The sequence below is a fragment of the Mauremys reevesii genome, linkage group 7, assembly GCF_016161935.1.
Source record: "Mauremys reevesii isolate NIE-2019 linkage group 7, ASM1616193v1, whole genome shotgun sequence".
Taxonomy (NCBI): Eukaryota; Metazoa; Chordata; order Testudines; family Geoemydidae; genus Mauremys; species Mauremys reevesii.
The window spans coordinates 5,305,004-5,325,058 of NC_052629.1; the positions used below are offsets into that span (position 1 = coordinate 5,305,004).

The following is a 20,055-nucleotide window of genomic DNA, read 5'->3' on the forward strand; positions in this document are numbered from 1 at the left end:
CAGGCTGAGCCCCATAGCTTGATCTACAGGGCCTGAGGCTCTAGTTCCTTGCACCCACTGCAAAGAGATGGTAAAATGCTACTAAGCACAACACTATTTCACCCCCAGCCTGCCAAGGCATAAGGGCTGCAGCCGCCGTCTCTGAGGTTACAGGCCTGCCTATTCAAACTAGGCTGGAGGAGGGAGACACCCTCTCAGGTCAAGGGGGATTTGAACCTGGGACTCCCATGCTGAGTAGAATATCTTAGGCTCCGGTGGCCTTAGGTATAAAATCCAACACACAGGCTCGGCCCTCCCAGCAAAACTGTCTTTTTACATCATGCTAGAAACAACCCCCCGACTTTTTGCAGTGAAGACAGCCCCAAAACACTACTGCTGCCAATCCAGAGCAAGCTCCTGCACCTTTGCTTCCGGATGCCCTCCCTCCATACTGTGCTGTGAAAAGAGTTCCCCTTTGAACAGGCCAGCTGGGGTAGCTTATCCCAGCCCCTTCTGCTGCTTCTACTAACAGAAGTAATTTGACTCTCAGCACTGCATTCTGAGGCTTAGAAGGACCCCTGCTGGCTCCCAGGCTCTATTGTCTGCATCACCTGCAGCAGTGGTTCCCAACCGGGGTGTGGGGCTTGCTGGGGGGCCATGAGCAGGTTTCAGGGGGTCCCATCACGCAGGGCAGTTTTATAGCATGCTGGGGGGCTTCAGGAAGAAAAAGGCTGAGAACCCCTGACCTGCAGTACAGTCCCACTACACGCAATAGGCCTAGCGTCAGCACTGCACTGTGGGTAGAAAGAATCTTAGCCAAAGCCTTTTCCTTCCGTAGTGGAGCTGCTGTCCAGACTCACTTCAGAAAGCACCGTGAGAAGGCCTTTGCCAGCTCACTTGCAGACTGCAGAGCATCAGCTGATGAAAAGATGACCGGAGGTTGCAGCTGATGACACCACTGATGCACAATGGCCTGTTGGGTGTATCATTTACAACTATAACTCAATTCCCAGCTACCCCTTCCCCAGCAAGCTGTGCCCAGTGCTTTGGGAGGGGTGAGCGAGCAGTGCTCTAAGAGGCTGCCTTTTCTCCAGTGCAGTACAAGGCCATTAGTCTTCAGTCCAGCACTTCTGCTTTCCTTAATGGTCAGCTGCTGCTGCACCCATTGAGAGAGCTTCAGCTTGGTTGTGCCCAGTGCCTATGAACAGGGACACTTGCCCCAAGAAGAGAACACGGCCCGGCTGGTTTATAAATGAAATCCATCCCTTCCTTTTTTATAATCATATATGGAAATATACCTATCTCAGAATTGGAAGGGACCCTGCAAGGTCATGGAATCCAGGCCCCTGCCTTCACTAGCAGGACCAAGTACTGATTTTGCCCCAGATCCCTAAGTGGCCCCCTTAGGGATTGAACTCACAACGCTGGGTTTTAACAGGCCAATGCTCAAGCCACTGAACTAGACCGTGTCCCATTGACATGCCCCTTCCATGAGAACAAAGGAGTGAACCCTATGTTAACGTGCCTTGTGGCATCAGGTCTGTGATTAGCTCTGGCCAAAACCCCGGGCTGCTTGCATGCTATGGCACTTTCAAAACCCAGCAATTTGGATCTGAGCTCCAGCGTACCAAGGGGAGTAGTACAGCAGTGCTCAAACAGCACCATCTGCTGCCTTAGCTAAGGGACTACATGGCTGCTCCAGGAAGTAGGTAGGTGTTGGCTGAATTCACTACAGCAGGAACAAGGTTTGACTTTTGGATATTTAATGAATAAAATAGACATTATTTCTCTGCTTCTGAATTGTCAAGAGCAGCAGATGGGAGCACTTAGCATGGAGACTGTTAAGAGTACCCTGGCTGGTGCTCACGTATTGTGAACAGCAGCAGCTGGGAATAAAAGCACCAGCTCTGTCTAGAAATGCAGAGGTCTGAACATTACTAGAGTTAAAAAAGAGCAATTAGGAATAATACTGTTCATAGGTTTCAATTTTAACTCCTAATGACTCACCTCCCATCTAGTGAACCTTCTCTCTGTGCTGAGGCTGAACCTCCCAGCAAGGAGTTCTTCTCTTAAAAAACAAAACACCAAATCAGTAAGACAAAGCAAAGGGAAGTTACAGTCCATATTCAAATAGACACAATCTTTGGTGAATCAGGAACACAACTGGGAAGATTGCTGAGGTCTTTCTCCTGCCCCCTGCAGGGCTGTTCCTTACAATTATTTGCATTAACCCCAGGAACTCAGTGGGCCCTGTGTTCATACAACACCTACCAAAAAAGTTGCACTTCCTCTATCCTCATTCTAAAGCCAGACAAATGCCTTTCATACCACTTCCCTGGGAACTCAGTGTTTTCCTACCCTTGGGCCACAGTCCTGAAACTTCTCATAGGAGTGCTTGTATGACGCTCTCGACTTCAGTGATGAGAGCCAGTCCAGCAGTCTGCCAGCATGCAGGATTGGGGGACATCTGTGCCTCAACCTCAATGACAGGGGAGTCAGGCTTTGTAGTAAGTTCATGAAGTGCCTTGGGAAGAAACCCCCTCCCCACAAAACAGTGTCAGTGCTAAAATAAGATACCAGGTCAAAAATGACAACACTATACAGAGTGCTGTTGCTGTAGGTAAATCCGGCAATGGACCAGGCTCCTCGTTAGCCTCTACAACACTATTACAAAACGTTTGATGGAGATGTAGAACAAAAAAGCAAGAGGCTAACATGGACACCCTTGGTTGCCAACTACAGATTTGCCGACCGACTAGCAATTGGGTTTTTTCTTGTTCTTCCCAGGAGACGATGGAGGGCTGTGTTTGACAAAAGTTGCCTACTGAACTGCCACTGCTGAGCTGGTTTGCTTTCAGGGCTGCTACGCAGATGTGGAGCTGGCAGTGGCCTTTCCTAAATCAGCTTCTAAGTCTGAGAGAACAACCCCCTCCACATCTCTGAAGCAGCGTGGGAAATTAGGGAGGTTTTTTGGTAAACGGAGCTCAGCTAATGGCTGCAGCGGAGAACTTCCAACAGAGGGAGCTTGCGGTGCCTGGGTACCCTTTGCTCCTCTACGCAGCCCAACAGATGCAAGGGCCTTTACAGAGGAAGCAGTCAATGCACTAATCAGACAAGGACTATGCGCATGGGGCCCTCTGCTCAGTGCCTTATGTTGTGCAGGATCAAGCCCTTATATTCAATTGCCTGAGTGCCGCTTTTGCTAAGCCAGTGGCCTTGTACATTCCATGTCCTCAATCTTGAGCTATCGAGCGGCCTGCATCCATCTCACATCAGTAGGGGTCAGGAGTGCCTACCACTGCGGAAGAGGCTGCCTACGGTTTCCAGGAGGCAGCTCCACCCATTTACAGATGCTAACCCACTGGCCTCTGCTTGACTTTTCTGGCGAGGTAGATCAGCCAGTTTCCATCTGGTACCTGGCTCGACATGCAAAGGCTTTTGTGTTTGAAACTATTGAGGTCAACAGGTGTGGCCAGATTTCCACCACACTCTAGAGGGTCAGGAAGGAGACAGAGTCTAAAGATGAGGGAAAGGAAAAATAGTGGCTACTTCACATCACCAAACTGCTGGGACTGTCAATATCACAAGCCAACCTACGCAGGAGCGCCGCCAGCTTTGTTGTCGCCCTAGGCGGCGGAAGGTCCCGCCCCCCGAAATACCGCCCCTGACAGAGGCGGCGGAAGGTCCCGCCCCCCGAAATACCGCCCCTGACAGAGGCGGCGGAAGGTCTGGCCGCTGCGGTCGCCACCCTCCAAATGTTAGCGCCTGGGTTACGCCGGCCCTGAACCTACTGTCTACTCAAATCAGAAACAGAACAAGTTTTGCCACTGCATAAATGTATTAGCAGAATTTGTCCTTACTTTCATGAATACAGTGAGTTCAGTAACATAAAAATGCAATGGGTGGGGGAAAAAAACAAACATCAGGGACACAAAATGATCAAAAAACCTTTATTTTTGTTCTTAGGGCATATAAGAGGAGATGTAAACAAAATACAAAAAACATTATCACAAACCAAATCTTACAATCTGCAAGCATTTGAAGACAGAGCATCCTTTCCCCCACTGGCCCTCAAAATACAAGAAGCCTGCTCGAATTTTAATAAGCAACAACCCTGACCCCCTGAAAGTCCCTCAGGGGTTTTGCCAGGTCCTAAAACCAAGGGCTAGATTTCTCTTTTAAAAGGACACTGCATCTTTGTGATAAAATACTTAAAGACAACATAAATATTACAAATATTAAAGATATTTAGCACCACCTTTGGTCCAAGCTATCAATGAACTGGGAGATGACCATAAGTACAGTCTACTTAGCAAGCCCTCTCTGCCTGAGACATTAAATATTGTAGTTTCACACTGCAAGAACTTGTAGTAAAACTGAGAAGACAGCCCTAAAATTTCAGAAGTCCCTCACAAGCCTCTGCTGATCATGCACGGGTGTGGAGATGGCTGCTGTTCCGATGAAACGGTGCATGCAAAACAATAACGATCACTCAAGACAGTATAAGCAAAGCCTTGGAAGAGTCTGTAGCTTTGTACAATAGGACATGCCCATGGCTCTGTGAGTCCTCATGCTGCTCTAATACCGCAGATGGCCTAAAATCGCTCCAAACTTTAGCTGAGAAAGGGTTGGACAACCGCTTGTGTGTGCAGTTTTCCCCTTCCATCAGCATCCTGCCATCCCTCCCGACAGCACAGGTTACTAGATGAGGCGGGCAGAAGCCTGGAACAGGAGCACCGTTTGGCTTCTTGGGCAATTCAGAAGATTTAGCCCAGATACTTCAGACTGAGACATTTGTTTATCAGGCATCATTTATTCCAAACCCTGACTGGACATTCTTGATAGACACGCAATATGGAGCTGCATGGCTTAGAGCTTTTTCCATCTTTCCACCAAAATCAAATACACAGATGCCAAAGTTGGCACTATCATGGTACAGGACATGATCATGTTGATTTGTGACATTTCTTGGAGGAATCTGGGTCCATAAGCCAGACCATCAGATTTTAGGATTATCATGGCCAAACAAACATTTTCAGATGAATGGCCCTATATTTAGACTCTCAAATAGAAGTATCTTGATTTTCAAAAGGTTCTGAGCCCTTACAACTCCTGTTCTATGGGCGCTGAAGCTGCTCGGCACCTCCGGAAGATCAAGCTGGTATTACTAGATACCTAAATATGGATTTAGGAATCTAAACATAGGCAACACCAGTCTGAAATTTTTGGCATGTGTAGTCACACACACAATAGTTGCCATATGTCATGTTTTGGACTATCCTTGACAGATAATATGGCTTTTATTCTTCATTTAATAAGTAATCCACAGAATTTTAATCGTTAATGAATAAAACATTTTCACTTGACTGTAGCAGAAGACACTCTGCTAGAAAAGTGAGCACACTAACGCTGCTTAGCCAAAAAGAATTGCAATAGGAATTGGTCAAGTACTGCTCGGCAAGATGTATTTTGTGAATGTAACAAATCAAAAACCTGATACAGGAAAGGAGGCAAATGTTACATTTACTGCGCCTCTTAGTCCCACACAGGCCAGTGGCATGCCTGAAGATCAGCTGAACCCTGTAGCATTAACTGCAAAAATGTTTGGACCTCATAGTTCCAATCACAGTTATTATGCTTGGTTTGTATCATATCCAGTAAAGAAACGACGAGGAAGCCAGCTCTGGATCAGACAGTTAGGGTGAGCCAGGAAGAATAAAGGCTTAAAAAAAAAAAATTAAAAAATAAAATATCAAGGCCACCCAATGGGCATGGACTATACAAGGATCATGTTTTACCAGAGGCAGGGCTATCGCCACCTTGCTCGCAGCCAGAGCAGAACAATGAGAATATCACTGTGCCCCTCAGTGGGAGTTATCTGGCAGAGAGCCACACGTTCAGAATCGGCCCAGACCAGGTAAATGACTTCTCATTAGAATATCACACTGGCTAAAGCATGCTCGCTGACTGGCCGGCACTAAACCACAGAGGGAAGACAACATTTACTTGGGGGGTGGGGGAGGAGAGAAGAGTCAATTTTTCCACTCTGGATGCAGTCCTCGTTCTTTGCAGGTAAAACAAATTCCTCTTCGCTGATCGGAACTCTATACCAAGGTGTTTAAAAGGCAGACTTGAAGGCTGATCAAACAGGCTTTTAGTTTTCTGTCATTTTAGACAGAGATTGGGAGGGTGTTTCACAGTGACCATTTCAAAAAATCATCATTAGCAAATGGTGACGCCACCTGCGAAGTACATTTAATCAAAGGATTTGGGGGGGGGGGAGAAGAGGTGTTTTCTATACGTCACACAACTGATTTACCAGTTGGGAAATCCATTTAATGGGCACAGTGTTGCCAGCTGTTTCCACCTGGCAAGTCACTATTGCAGAAGCAGGTCTGCTGCACAAACAAACCGTTCCCTCTCTAGCAAGCGATCAAAAGAAAAAACACTTCTAGGTCTAGCTCCACCCCTGCTACAGAACATTATGGGGCAATTGCTGATTCTACTAAAGTCAATATCAAAATACTCAACAGTTCCATAGGATCAAGATGTGGCATTAAGATCAAATATCCACTTCATAGGCATTATCCACCAGCAAGTGAAACTCTGCTGACTACAGTGGAGCCGCTCAGTGGACCAGCAGTGCATGTGGCCCAACGTTATTCCTTGAGGAATGGTTTCTCCTGTACTTTTCTTCCTCCCTTGGGAAGGAACAATAAATGCCATCACCGCTTTATTTCACCTCCCCCAAAACAAGCTGAATTAACTCCCGCCTTCATCCTCTCTTTAAAAGTCTCAATTCTTCTCTTTCATTTATACTGCAACAGAAACCACATCAGCTTCCAGAAAACGCCAAACAAAACCGTTTCCACATACAAAAAATAAATAAATCAGCTCTACCACACACACCAGGACCAGCCACACATTTCTCTACCTCTTGCCACCAACATACTCTCACAGCCTCTCTCTCGCAGATGGTTACATTCCTACCCATCAGTCAATGGAAACCCAGACCAGTACACCGCAGCGTCCAATAATTATGGTCACATTCAAAACGTCAGCCACCTACAAAATCCACAAGCCCCACACAGTGTTTGGACTTTTATACTTGCTCACATTTTCAAACTTGGATGTCTAACACTACGTTTACGTCTGGACTGAACAGGATACGTCAACGCTCAACTTTACGCACAGGCCTAGGCATGTGCCTGAGTCAATCGGCGCACTCCCATGTTTAAAGTTAGGTATGTGCCTTATGGCCTTGATTTATCAAGACAGTTAGGCACCCAAATCAGAGTCCTGACGTTCAGGACTTCTGAGCTCCCACAGCTCCTACTGATTTTAATGGGAATGTTGTTGCTTAGTACTTCTGAAAACAAGGCCACTTATTTAGACACCTAAATATGGATTTAAGGACCCACTTGAAAACCTCTGGCCTAATTCTCAAAGTCAACACAAGCAGGTGATCAGGTCGCTGGTGAGACTCATTTAGGTAGATATGAAATTTCAAATCCTGAGAACTGGAGGATTATAGGCTTAATCCTCTTCAAAACACTGCCATCTATGGTAACAAACAGATGCTGTTTGCAATTAAACATTGTAAAATAAGGAGAGAGCATTTTGATGAATGACAAGAAATTAACAACTGAGCACTTGGATAATCAAGTCAGAACAACCAACCAGCAAAACTGCAGCTACTCTGCACACAATCCCTGGATTGTAACTCTCAGTTCAGATTCCCAGAACAGAAAAAAGCAAGTGCAGTGAGAGACAGACCATGCTTCCAAAACCACTCCTTACACCCAAATTCACCACAAGTAATTCCCCCTCCTTTTCAGCATGCTTACCCAGTACCTCATACAACTGAGAAATTGCCTAGAGAATGGAAACAATTAGTAACTTGGTCCTTCTCTGGGTTTGTTGTTTTTTCTTATTAAACACTGGTAATCAATCGTTCCACCAATTGCTTGGTGTTTATTTATTGTTTTTCATTCTCCTTTTCCAACGGCGCCAATTAAGATGTATTCCTGAGACAATTAGCGTTCTTTTTTGGTTCAGGAAGATGACTGCTTCTAGAGTGGAAGGAATTGATCCTACTTGAATGTTACGAGTTCTAGATTCAGAACATAATTTGGCACATTTGAAGTTCAAGTTCTGGACTAACACATAGGTATTTGTTCTTGCCCTTTGTTTCCCGGATGACCACAGAAAACAGTACAAGAATAATTTTCATATAAGTATTTAACTGTTTGCATAGTGAAGGCTGCCAAGTGCTTAGAGTTTATATATTACACTGATCTGTAGAAGTCAAGGGCTTACAGCTACAGATGAAATCATTAGGGGAACCTAAAATTAAAAGTAAATATTAAAAGCTTAAGTTTAGAGATTTCAAAAAGATTCCCAAATGCCCACTGGTTTTTACTGCCCTTATTATGGTGGAAGAAGAGAACTAGAGAAGCAGCTACCTTTGTAACCAGCTAATCCTCCTGTATCAGAACAGCAAGATCACAACGTACAAGGTATAAAAGCCTCAGACATTTCCCAGCAGCGTCACTAGCGAAGGGCTATTTCGCAACAGTACGAAAAGGGACTGCCGGGTTAAAGATCTGGGAATAGACCATCTTGCCAGCTTTGACCTTCTGATGAACCTCGACATTATCTAGATCTCCCAGATGCACAAGGCTCCTTGATTACAACAAATGCAGAACACATTTGTCTTACCTCAGCGGATCATGAACTTCAGGATAGAGGTTGTTATATTTTATCATGCTGTGTAAAACTGAACATTGGGCAACAATAAATCATAATGTATTACAGAGCAGTGATATACTAAAAAAAATACATAGTGAAAGCACCTGCAGTGTCAAACCCAATAATTTATGGCCTTAAGAAGAAACATCCCTGGATCAAAATTGATCTTTATCTAATCACTTCCCTTTTCCCCGCCACTACCATTGTCCAGTTACCTCTATAGTCTTTTACCAAATTATTCTTCTTCTTATCTCCCCACCCCACCCTCCACCAACCCTTGTTTTGATTCAGTAACAAACAGGAGTCTCAACACAGGACAGCAGTGGCTTATGCTGCAAAAGGACAGGTCTGTAAAACGCCAGTGTGAAGCTTTAAAACCGTTTATTTATTTAAATTGCACTCTCCAACTAGAATTAAAAGCTACCTGAATGCAAGAACAAACTATGAACACCCTGTGTGGGACCAGCCCAACCCTGTGAATCTAAAATGGAAGAGACCAATTTATTCTGCCTATGCCCATGTTGAGCCTGACCCAAGAGTCCCTGTGGGAAAATTCCCAATGGACAGGCTTTTTATTTCAACAGTTTTCCTCCAGAAAACAGCAGAACTTGGGCTCCTATAGTGAGGATATTAGTGAAAATGATTTCCCAACCGCAACACGCACACACACGCACACAAATTTACATAAGCCCCTCCAAAAAAAATGAGGGATCTAACTTTGTAGCAATTATGGACGCCTGTTTTTACAGAAGTCTCGGCATTTGGTTACAAGTTGGGTCTGAGGAGGTGGGAAAACAGCAACCTGTAGGCCTGATCCCAAGCCTTCTGAAGTCAATGAAGACTCCCATGAGCTACAGTGGACTCTGGATCAGGCCCTCTGTACAGTACTTGATCCGGAGATTATAATTAAACAAAACAAATACTGAGATGTATAGAGGGACGACAGAGACAAAACACAGGCACTGGGACATGGACACTAGGGCCGTGAAACATTTAAAAGACAAGCTCTCCAAACATCTGCCTGGTTTATCTCTCTGCCGCCACCAAAAACCTAAAACAAAAATGTAAAATAATTTACACAGACACGTTTGTTCTCAGATCATCCAATCCGTGCCTGTTAAATGGTAAAGTTATATACAGTAACCCCTTCTCCAGCAGAGTGTCAGTTTCCTGGATTTTTAAGGGGAGATCTGGTTTGCAGGACACTCGCCACTAGCAGCAGAACGCCAGTCGATATTAAAGTGTTAAGTACGACCAGCTGTAAAGGGGATCATTGTATGTCATCTTGTTAGCAGTTTTCAAATCAGAGTCTCAATTTTGCTTTGAAATTCTGGGGAAGAAATTCCCATAAAAAAAGTCAAACAGCAGAGTCACGTTAAGGCTTCGTCCTCAGGGCCTGACTCTTAGACAGACTGGTTTTATTTCAGGGTAACTGCATGGGTGTTAGTGGAGTTACTCTTGATGTATGGGAAGTATGAGAGGAGAACCAAGACCTCTCCCCACAAAATGAAATAAGGTTACTCCGTTAAGCTCTTCGTTCCTGTCCTGAAAGGATACCTACAGGATTTTGGAAGAAGATGGTCAGCTGAGCTCAGTTTTGCTGTTTAAATGCAAAGGACTTGCCTACAACATGACAAGCGTCTGAGGAGAGCGTAAGTAATAGCAGGGCAGGAGTGAACTGGGGTGGGAAGAGACAAGAGAGAGAGACTAAGATGCAGTGCAAGCCCCCCAAGCATATTAACCTGGGCAACATGAAATATGTTCCATGAAGTCAGAGCCTGAAGCTCTGGTTTTCGCATTTCATTTGAACTTAGTGAAAATAATCCAGTTTTGCAAGGATATGAGATTTTGCAGTTTATTTGAAACTAGAGCTGTTTGGGTGAAAATGAGTCCATTTTCCACTCAAAATAGTCCCTCAGATTGAAAACTTGAATTGGAAATTTCAAAAAAAGGAAGAGTGTCAAAATTGCAGATCCAAAATTATTTATTTTTTCACATCAGAATAGGAAGTCAAAATGCAAACTTTCCTGTTTCAATGCAACAATCCCACTGTGAAATTTCACAGGTAAGAAGTCATCACAGAGAGAACAGTGAATTATTTTTGGTTTGACAAAAATGAAGGGAGAAGTCACATGGCCCTATTAATAAACACAAAAAAGACAGGACACTATTGAATCCTAGGCCTAAACCATGAACATTTTTATCCCTTTCTAAAATTACCATAAATTCTGAAGTTTAGCATGGGGAATTTGCTGAAAAAAAAAATGCACTGGAGAAAGAGAAAGATCAGGCATAGATGATACAAGGATGTGTTTAAAGGGTAATACAGGTATCATGCCTAATTAAGGGCACTCTTGCATATTCCATCCATGCATATTCCATCCAGGGCTCTTGCAACATGCAAGTATAATCTCTGCATTTTTGCTAATAGGTGTTTTGCTTATGAAACAGTCATTCCATAAAAAACCCAACAGTCAACAATCCATATGTACCCGAGTTGTATTTCCTTCCAACTGACCCCCCTCCCTCCCGATTCCTCCAAAATTTTCTTAAGAGTGCATGAGTTAAAATTACAGATGTTTCACACTGTGCGCTCTGCTCCAAGTCCTGGATGAGGGGCCTGTTTATTCTGTGAATATTGCACTTATCCACTCATTGGATTTTTTTTCTTGAGAATGCAGAGTATTTGGGGAAAAATGTAATAAACACATTAGTAAGATACAACACAGCAAAATACGAATTATTAACAAGCTGCCTAAAAAGGCCTAAAATTAAACAGTACACATTCTACTCTGTTAATACTAGTAACATGAAAATAATGAATGCTTTACCAAATTCCCTTGTGTTTCTCCTAAATGATAAAAGCAGTAACTTTTCTTTAACTGAGGAAAGCAATGAATATATATTACAATAACATATGCTGCACTAAGATCTGAAAGTGATTAAAAACAAATTATATAATGCCTTCGTCAAGAACTAGAGCATTGCTATAGAAGGAATCTTTTGAGGCCCAAATTCTGATTTTAGTTATACCAGTGTAAATATGAAGTAATTCCATTTACACCAGTTCAACTATGAACAAAGTTTGGCCTTTAGTTATCCAATCCTTGCTAAAATTTGAACTATGGTACACTTTTTTTTAAGGTGACTTGCAATCAATACATATGAATACGTATCAGTTAAAATACCAGGCAGTGTATATTTAATGTCTTCTGCATTGAGACTGGGTTTTACAAACAACATCAGTCATTGATGCACATTTTGCAAGGCACAAAAGGTTAAGCCAATTAATAGGAACTGCCTTTAAGTGGGTAAGGCTGAAAAGTTTTTTAAAAAAAGTTAATTTGGAAAAATTCTTTTGGGGATCAAGAAAGCTTTTCAGGCATTATATAAACCTCAATAACGAACTCAGAAGTGCTCATTATTATTAAAGTTGCAGTATACAGCAAGACAAAATTTCACATTTGTGAATTTGGTATAATTGAACTGCATTTTGGCCTTTTGCAGGTTCAATTTCCACATTTTATACTTTTTGGAAAGCATGGCTGGATGATCAAAGCAATCATTTAGCCCAATAGAATGGCAGCATGCATCTCCTCCTACCACAAGAGGGCACTCTGACTCCACAAAATACTTCAGTAGCTCTCCAGATTTTTTTTTACTTGCTTCAAGTTTTTTTTAAAAACACCAAGATAGAATTATGTATTTGCTGTTATAAAGTGAGGTTCTCTCACACATTTAAAAATTGTTCAAAGTCACAGTGTCACTTTTGGCAAATTCAGTACAAAAAATTAAAGGGCCATGAACACTTCCTTCATCTTCCCCGAGTCACCCTGCCAATTTTTGTTGTTTTACAATCAAATTTTCCTATTTCTTTGGGTGGGTAGGGGGGAAAAAGGAGCTTCTCTCCTCTGTTACTTTATAAAGGATCTTAACAACCCGAGGGGAAAATAGCTGGCTACACAGGGAAACAGTGACTGACTACACAAAAAGTGCTGTCATCAAATATAAAACTCAACACATCTTTCTCTAATTTCTTTCAGGTCCAGTGTTCTTAAAGTGGGGGAGGGAAGTTTGGCGACAACAGTATTTAGACTAATGACGTTGCTTTCGTAAAACATCCTTTTAAACCTGAAAATTACGACACAACCACTGAATTTAAGTGAAGCCTAGATCTGATCATTCCCGAATAGCGGGTAATCTGGATCTGATGTTTATGTGGCTCAGATTAATTTCTGAGCCACAAACTCTCATTTAGATTCAAGTGCATTTGTCACTTTCCATTCTGTTGGGCGTACGTGTGTGTAGTGTTTATGGGGAGGAGGCTATTACCCAGAATCTGAACTTCGCAACTCTGCCTTCTCCTATGAAATCTGAAAGAAGCTTCACAGGAGTAATCATCAGTTGCGGAGCAGAACAGATGCTTGAGAAAACCTGTGCAAGACACGAACATTTGCAGGTCCTGATATTCTTTTGTACCTTGTTGATATAAATCATTCTACACCACAGCCAACCGTGCTGTTGATGACTGGCTGGGCACAATGTACACAAGGACCAAGACCAAACCAAGTCCCTCAATTAGGGCAGAACAAGCAACTCTGGTTTAAGGTGCAATGGGAAATACTTAGTGTACTGGCAGGTAGGGAGGGATGCAAGACAGTGACTTTAGTTATAAAGTTTAACAATGGCCCCGATTCTAATGGCTTGATCCTGAGATTACCACCAGGTCATAGTGGGGTTTGAGCACCTCAATATTCCACAACCTTATTCAGAGCCCAGGCTCATGGAGGTGTTCAAAGCTACCCTGACACCCACACAGAAAGGGGAAGATTAGGGTTAATGAAATCAATCCAGTCCCAGTGCAGGCTCCAATGGCCTCACCAGAGGTCTCCTCCCACTCAGAGATTCTTTGCATCGGTGGCCTTTCCTTTGTTGGATGCAATCTGAATATTCCTAAATGGTTTGCTCTCTAATCAGAAACGTCTCTCTCTCTCGGCAAGAGCTCAAGTCATGCTGCTCTGTATTTTGAGAGTTCAGTGGCTCAACGCAGAAGTATTGGGAGCTGTGTTTTTTGTCTCCTTGGGAGATGACAGCATGAAAGTGCTGTCAAAACAAAAACTTTAGCATATTTTTAAATAATTATAAATTAATTTTAATAAATACATGCTTTTTAAAAAAATGAAAATTATATACTGCACCTTTAAATAATGCACTTAGTTCGCTGTGTTGACTTCCATTTTGGTTTTTTTATTGTTAAAGTGCATTAATTCAAAATAATGAACCACTTCCGCATCATTATTGTTAAAGTAAATCAAAACAACATTACACAAGTCACTAAGTCACTACTGTTAGTACTGCAATCTAGCAGATAACTATGTATTGCTCTATTTAATACTGTCCAGCAGAAGAATAGAATACTTCTATTATAATCTCACAACAGCTCCAGCAGTCTGTAATGACTGCTACCATATTAGTACAACTAAAAATGGGTAGAAGCATGAGAGATGGGACTGCAGTGCCTCAGACAGACATCCAGTAAGATGTGGTTAACTGGGTATATACATATATATAGTAAAACATAAGGCAGAGAGAGGACTCTACACATTTTGATATGGGCGGTAGTGTAGATACACCTCCTCCTCACGACTTACGTTGGATCCAAGTAGAACACCCTCCCCCACCATTACTCGTGGACATCACGGTTTCAACCGAACTCCATTTGCAGCCTTGGATTGCAACGTAATGGTTTTTCAGCTAGCAAAGGGATGTCAGTCATGTTGACTGTAGGCATCTTTCCCTCGAAGTTTTCGTGATGATTAGTTAACCCCCCCCAAAAAAAAATCACAAAAAAAAGACAAGAACAACTTGTAAATTGTTTTGTTGGCAGAGAAAACACTCTACAACACACTCAATACTGTGCTATTTTAGGCCCCACCCCAGGTTGGGTTCCAGCTAACTAAATCATCAGACCCTTTATCTTCCCAATGCCAATAATTGGTATGAAGTTTGGCTGGAAAATAAAAGGGCATGTATCATTTTGTGTAATACACGAGCAGTGAAATAATTGACTTTTCCCCTTTAAAACAGGACACAAAAATGCTGCCTCTTAAAGAAACTGGATATTGATCTTCACTTAAATGGTTAAGGAGCCCATCAAAAAACTGCCAAAAGCAAGACTTCCTCCAGTACAGTATGGATTTATAGTGGCTGATGCTTACAGTACAATAGCTGGCTACCTCAGGAACCAGTCTAATCCAAGCCCTTTCCAAATGGTTGTATATTCCCGCCCCGCCACCCGTGGGTCACGTTTTAAAGCATTAGAGTTATAAATAACATGAAGGAAAAGTGGGGGTGGGGTGGGGGGAAGAGGCAGCTAGTCACATTGTAGCCTTAATTGCTTTGTTATTAGATCTCTCTTTGAGCTTGAAAATCCATGCATTCTTTGCAGTACAAATGTACTTTTTGGATTCAAGTGGGAATCCAATCACAAAATTGACTCCTACTTTTTTTTTATTTAAGTGAAAACTAAAGAGTCTTTTTTGGTAAATCAATGCACAATTAAAAAAAATACCCAGAATGCACAGGAAAGACAAACAAAAACAACTCCCCCAAAATATACAAATTAAAGATTGTGCATACTGAATTCCATGGCTTCTCCACCACCCCCTTTGTAAACACTGATGCCGCAACAGGTTATGGCTGTTTCTAACTTACAGCTTTGTGGGTCCTGTGAATGTGCTCCAATTTGTATCTGACAGCGAAAACGGGAGTAACGCGTTTGATTGCTTTTCTTCTTTGAGGCCTCAGAGGCATTTTGAATACTTAAAAATTGTGACAATTTGGAAAAACCCAGTTCAGGAAAGAGAATCAACCTGGATCTCTTGGCAGGAGTCACCACACTGAACTAAACAAGGAGTATTTAAAGTAATCATTGTTCACAAAGTTGTGTCCATAGGTTTGTTTTTGTGGTGTGTTTGCAAGCACCTGGTAGCCCTACAGGCCATAAGAACACCTGGAGTCTCAACTCAAGAGCCTAGAGACAGAACAAAAGGCAGCCAAAAAAACCCAAAACGCCTCCTGAATGTCATTTCTGAGGTTTAGTAATAATCACAAACTGTGGTTGAAGTCAGAGACCAAATCTCTCCACGATGAAAAGGCTCCAACGCTGGAACTGACTGTTGAGAAGAGTGAAAAAATCTGAGCTTCTAGAAAGGGCTGGGGTTCTCCTCTGCATTTTAGAATCAAATTCCCACTCACTTTGCACAGTTAAAAGTTGTGAAAACACATTCAAAACTTCTGGATATTCCATGTGGAGATGAGAGGAAGGAGAGAGGAAGCAGAGATTCTAAAATGTCTAAGTTTGGCACTAAACTCCCCCCCAACGATTTCCTCGAGTGGATGCATCAGTTTGTATCTCTCGCAAAGGCACACGTTTGGTTTCCTACCATTAACAGGAAAGATGGGATATCATACCCTGTTACACACAGATTAACAACAGCTTCAAAAAAAAAAAAAAAAAGACGTTTGACTGTATCATTTTCTTTGCTTAAATTCCTTCAGGCCATGTTAACCCCATAAAGCTCTGCAAACAAAGCACAGCTTAATCAGTCAGTCCCTTTGCACAAACTAGAGCATGAGGAAAAATGTTTTTGTGGGTGTAGCAATTTTTTTCCCCAGATGTACACAGCAGGAACAGTATAAATTAGGGAATTTTAAGATATTGCAACATTAATTTTTTTTCTCCAAATAATTTGAGGGCACCCAGCCTTTAAATGGTTTCCCACCATCCATGATCTGACAGTACCACCAACCATTTGGGTTTCTTTCCAGGACCTCCATGCAGACACCTTCCTGAAACCCTGCCGTCTCCTCATCCCCCTCATAGTCTGCAATGGAAACGTATATATCCTTGAGGTTGTTGTGGATGAACTGGGATTTTTCAAGGGGCTTTGGCCGGACAGTGGACACCGGGATTCCATTGCGCTGAGTGGATAAGTTGGAGGTTGTCTCCAATCCCTCTATGCCCGATTGATCAGTCTGCTTTGCCTTCGAGTCACCAGGCTGTGATCGCGCACTGCTGAAAGAGGAATTCCGGCGGACAGCCCTTAGATGGTCTGTAGTAGTTAAGGATTCGTTCCTGCGCAGGGAGCAGGACAGGTTATCATCCTTTGGGGGTGGGGAGACGAACACAGACTGTGGCCTCACTGCTAACTGTCTCACTCCATTCCTCATTTTCACAGCCCCTGAAGTTTTAGAAAAGCCACCAGGGGGTTTGCTTGGAATGGGGGGCATTGCTCTTTTGCTCTGGTTGATGGTGTTCAAAGCCTGAACTCTTTTCTCTATCTTCTCCAAGCTGTTTGACTTGCTTTCATTTCTTCTGTTCCTGCCCAGCGAGATGTCAGTCTCTGAAGTTTCTTGTTGTTGGTTATCGGCAAGTACGAGGTAGTGGGAAGGAGCCCACCCTTCCATATCTCCATATTTCATGTACCACCATCCACTGGCTTGCTTTTCCAACACTTCCACTTCCACTCCTGCTGGGAAGCAGAGTTCAGAATCCTGAACCTTTTGGTAAGAGTCAGAGGTCACATAAAAACATTTTGTGTCATTCTCTTGCTCTGTCTTGGCTGGATGGTTAGAGCAAAAAATGGCATGGGAAGGAGATGTAATGAGATCTGCGGAGCTTCTTCTAAGGGAGTCGTCTTGGCTCTCAGGAGCTATTTGTGGAGGGCTTTCAGACTCTTCACTTCTCGAACCTTGAAGTCCACCTCTGAGCTGCCCAATTGGCCTCAGCTGACGCCTTAAAGTGCTGATATCCATTTTTTCTTGGCTCTGAGAATCTGCCTTATTGAGGAAGGGCTTAGGTCTAACCATTGGCTTCGCTTTCGTTGAGGGGCTCTGTCCAGGCTCCTTCTTCGCACTTGTTCTTGGCATGCTATGTAAGCCAACATCTGAGGCTGATCTGGGTTTTATCTCGTCATTCCTGGAGTAGTGACTTTTTCCAAGATCGGGCTGAATGCTTTTGTCAGATTTGAGCTTCAGGAGCGATGATTTGGGAGAACTGGAGCATGGAGAGTTTCTTCGGATTAGAGACAGAGAGGAGCTTTTTGGGGAATCCGAGTCTCCGCTGGATTCTTTACATGATGAAGTGTCCTCCACATAAGGCCTGAATCCCTCATTTTCATAGATGATCTCTTCTTCACGAGCAACATCCTCTGAAGACTCACCAACTCTGAACTTTGCCCTCTGCAGGGATGAGACAGGAGATGGCTTAAGTGGCTGAAACAGACATTTTTCCAAGGAACTATCATCTCCATGGCTTTCATTCACCTCAGACTCCGAGTCAAAGCCAAAGGCAGGCACATCGTACTCTGGTTCTTCATATCTGAGCTTTTGTGGGGAGTCCTGGGCTTCTCCTGATGAAACAGTCCCAGGAGCTGTTCCTTCTTCCACGTCTTTTGGTTTACTGGGAGGTGCTGGGGGAGGGACCTTGGGTCGGGTTAGAGTACTGGTTCTTCTGTTTAAATTGGGCTTCTTCCTTTTATCAATGTAAGATGCTGGAGCCCACCCTTCTTTCTCTCCAATCTGTACATACCACCAGCCACCAGAGTTCTTATCAATAACCTATAGGATGATGATGAACACTGCCATTAGTCTGGAGAGTTAACGGGTTAGAATTTTTTTTCTTTCAAGCCATTATCCAACATTTGTACAATGCTCTACCATTGCAAAGCATTATTATTTCGTACGGTTGCACCGTTTAGGCTCACCTCTGCCTTTTGTCCTCCACGAAAGCTTATTCCGTCAGAAATACAAGACTGGAATTCTGCAATGGTGTAGTATTCCACCTCCACTGACGGCGGCTCAGGTGGTTTAGGTAACTGGAAGCCCTGTGGCAACAAAGGAAAGTCTTGTTTCACGAGCAACTAGCAATAAGAGGCTGAATGTGTCAGCATGGACAGTTATTTGCCATTTTTCCAATGCTGCTGAACAAGTGGCATTCCTTACTCCTAATGATAAGCACCAGGCTTTCTATAACAAAAGGTCTGCAGTGTTGTGTAGCCGTATTGGTGCCAGGATACTGAAGTGACAAGGCAGCTGAGATAATCTCTTATTGGACCGATCTCTGTTTGAGAGAGAGAGGCTTCCGACTTTACACACAGAGCTTTTCTTGAGCTATTCCTCCTGAAGAAGAGCTCTGTGTAAGCTCGGAAGCTTGTTTCTCACCAACAGAAGTTGGTCCAATAAGAGATATCACCTCACCCATCTTGTCTCTAACAAATGGTAAATGAGGGCAAGGCTTAAAAAGGGATAGCTTTCCAAACTACGTACAATTCTAGTACCTCTTTCACTAACTATAATAATCTTAAGAATTTGCATTTAAATAGTGCTTTCCATATTCAAAGGGTTTTACATGGGGGTTGCCATTCTAGTCAGATGGATGGTCCATTTAGCCTGATATTCTGTCTGATGGCGGACAGTACCAGATGGCTTCAAAGGAAATACATATGGGAAATTTTGTGCAACAACAGGCCCAAGATGGAACCTGTTTCCCAGCTATCAAGGACTTTAAGTGATCCAGATTCACTAGAGCTGCACGTAAAAATCTAAAAGCCAATAATTGCTATTTACTAATTGGAATTAAAAGGAAAAAAACCATACATCTCTGTGTCTTTCACCATAAAACCTTAGCACCTGCCACAAGTATCCCTTGACTGAAACGGCTCACAACTTATGGATTTACTCAGCTAAAAATACCAATGGCAGTTGGATGGGTGTCAGAATGGGGGCCTTAGCTCCCTATTTCTTTATGTTACGGAGAACAAGCAATTTTGTTCAAACCCCCATGTCATCATTAACCAACCCTAAAACCATAGACAATTTTACTAGGTTCCTCTCATATTTTAGACTTAGGAAGAATCTGGGAAAGATTCCGTTCTCTAGCATTTATATATCTGCAGTGTCCATGATTAGCTTAGCGCTCTAATGAGTGACATGACTCATTATTAAATAAGCACAAAAGAGAGTCCCGATGGAAAAAACCTGAAGGGATCTTTGGTTCTTTAAAGACAAAATCTGCTCCTTGCATTAAAAATGTGACTTACACATACATGTCTGAATTGTGACAGATAGTTACAAAGACAACAGATAGTTACAGCAAGATTCTGAGCCAGGAAACAAGAAAGGAAGCAAAATACTGTACCTTAATGTACTACTCCATTGATTTCTAAACCACCCTCATAGTAAGAAACATGCATCATTTTAACATAACTGCCGGAGGTATTTTGGCCCAAGCATTAACCTTGCCTAGCAATGTTTCAATTCTGC

General features: G+C 42.9%; 1 protein-coding gene across 7 annotated transcripts in view; it reads right to left on the bottom strand.

Moving 5' to 3' along the window:
* Positions 1-3,906: 3,906 nt before the first annotated feature.
* SH3PXD2A (SH3 and PX domains 2A) overlaps positions 3,907-20,055 on the bottom strand; it is a 373,953-nt gene continuing 357,804 nt past the window's right edge. For 5 of the 7 annotated variants that reach the window (XM_039481030.1, XM_039481033.1, XM_039481035.1 and 2 more), the window contains 2 exons: positions 18,498-18,617; positions 16,459-18,351 (listed from right to left, as the gene is read on the bottom strand). In XM_039481030.1, the coding sequence (XP_039336964.1) occupies positions 16,459-18,351; positions 18,498-18,617 (2,013 nt within the window). Of the gene's footprint in view, positions 18,352-18,497; positions 18,618-20,055 lie in introns of all 7 variants that reach the window. The other 2 variants (XM_039481034.1, XM_039481032.1) reach the window with 2 other exon arrangements.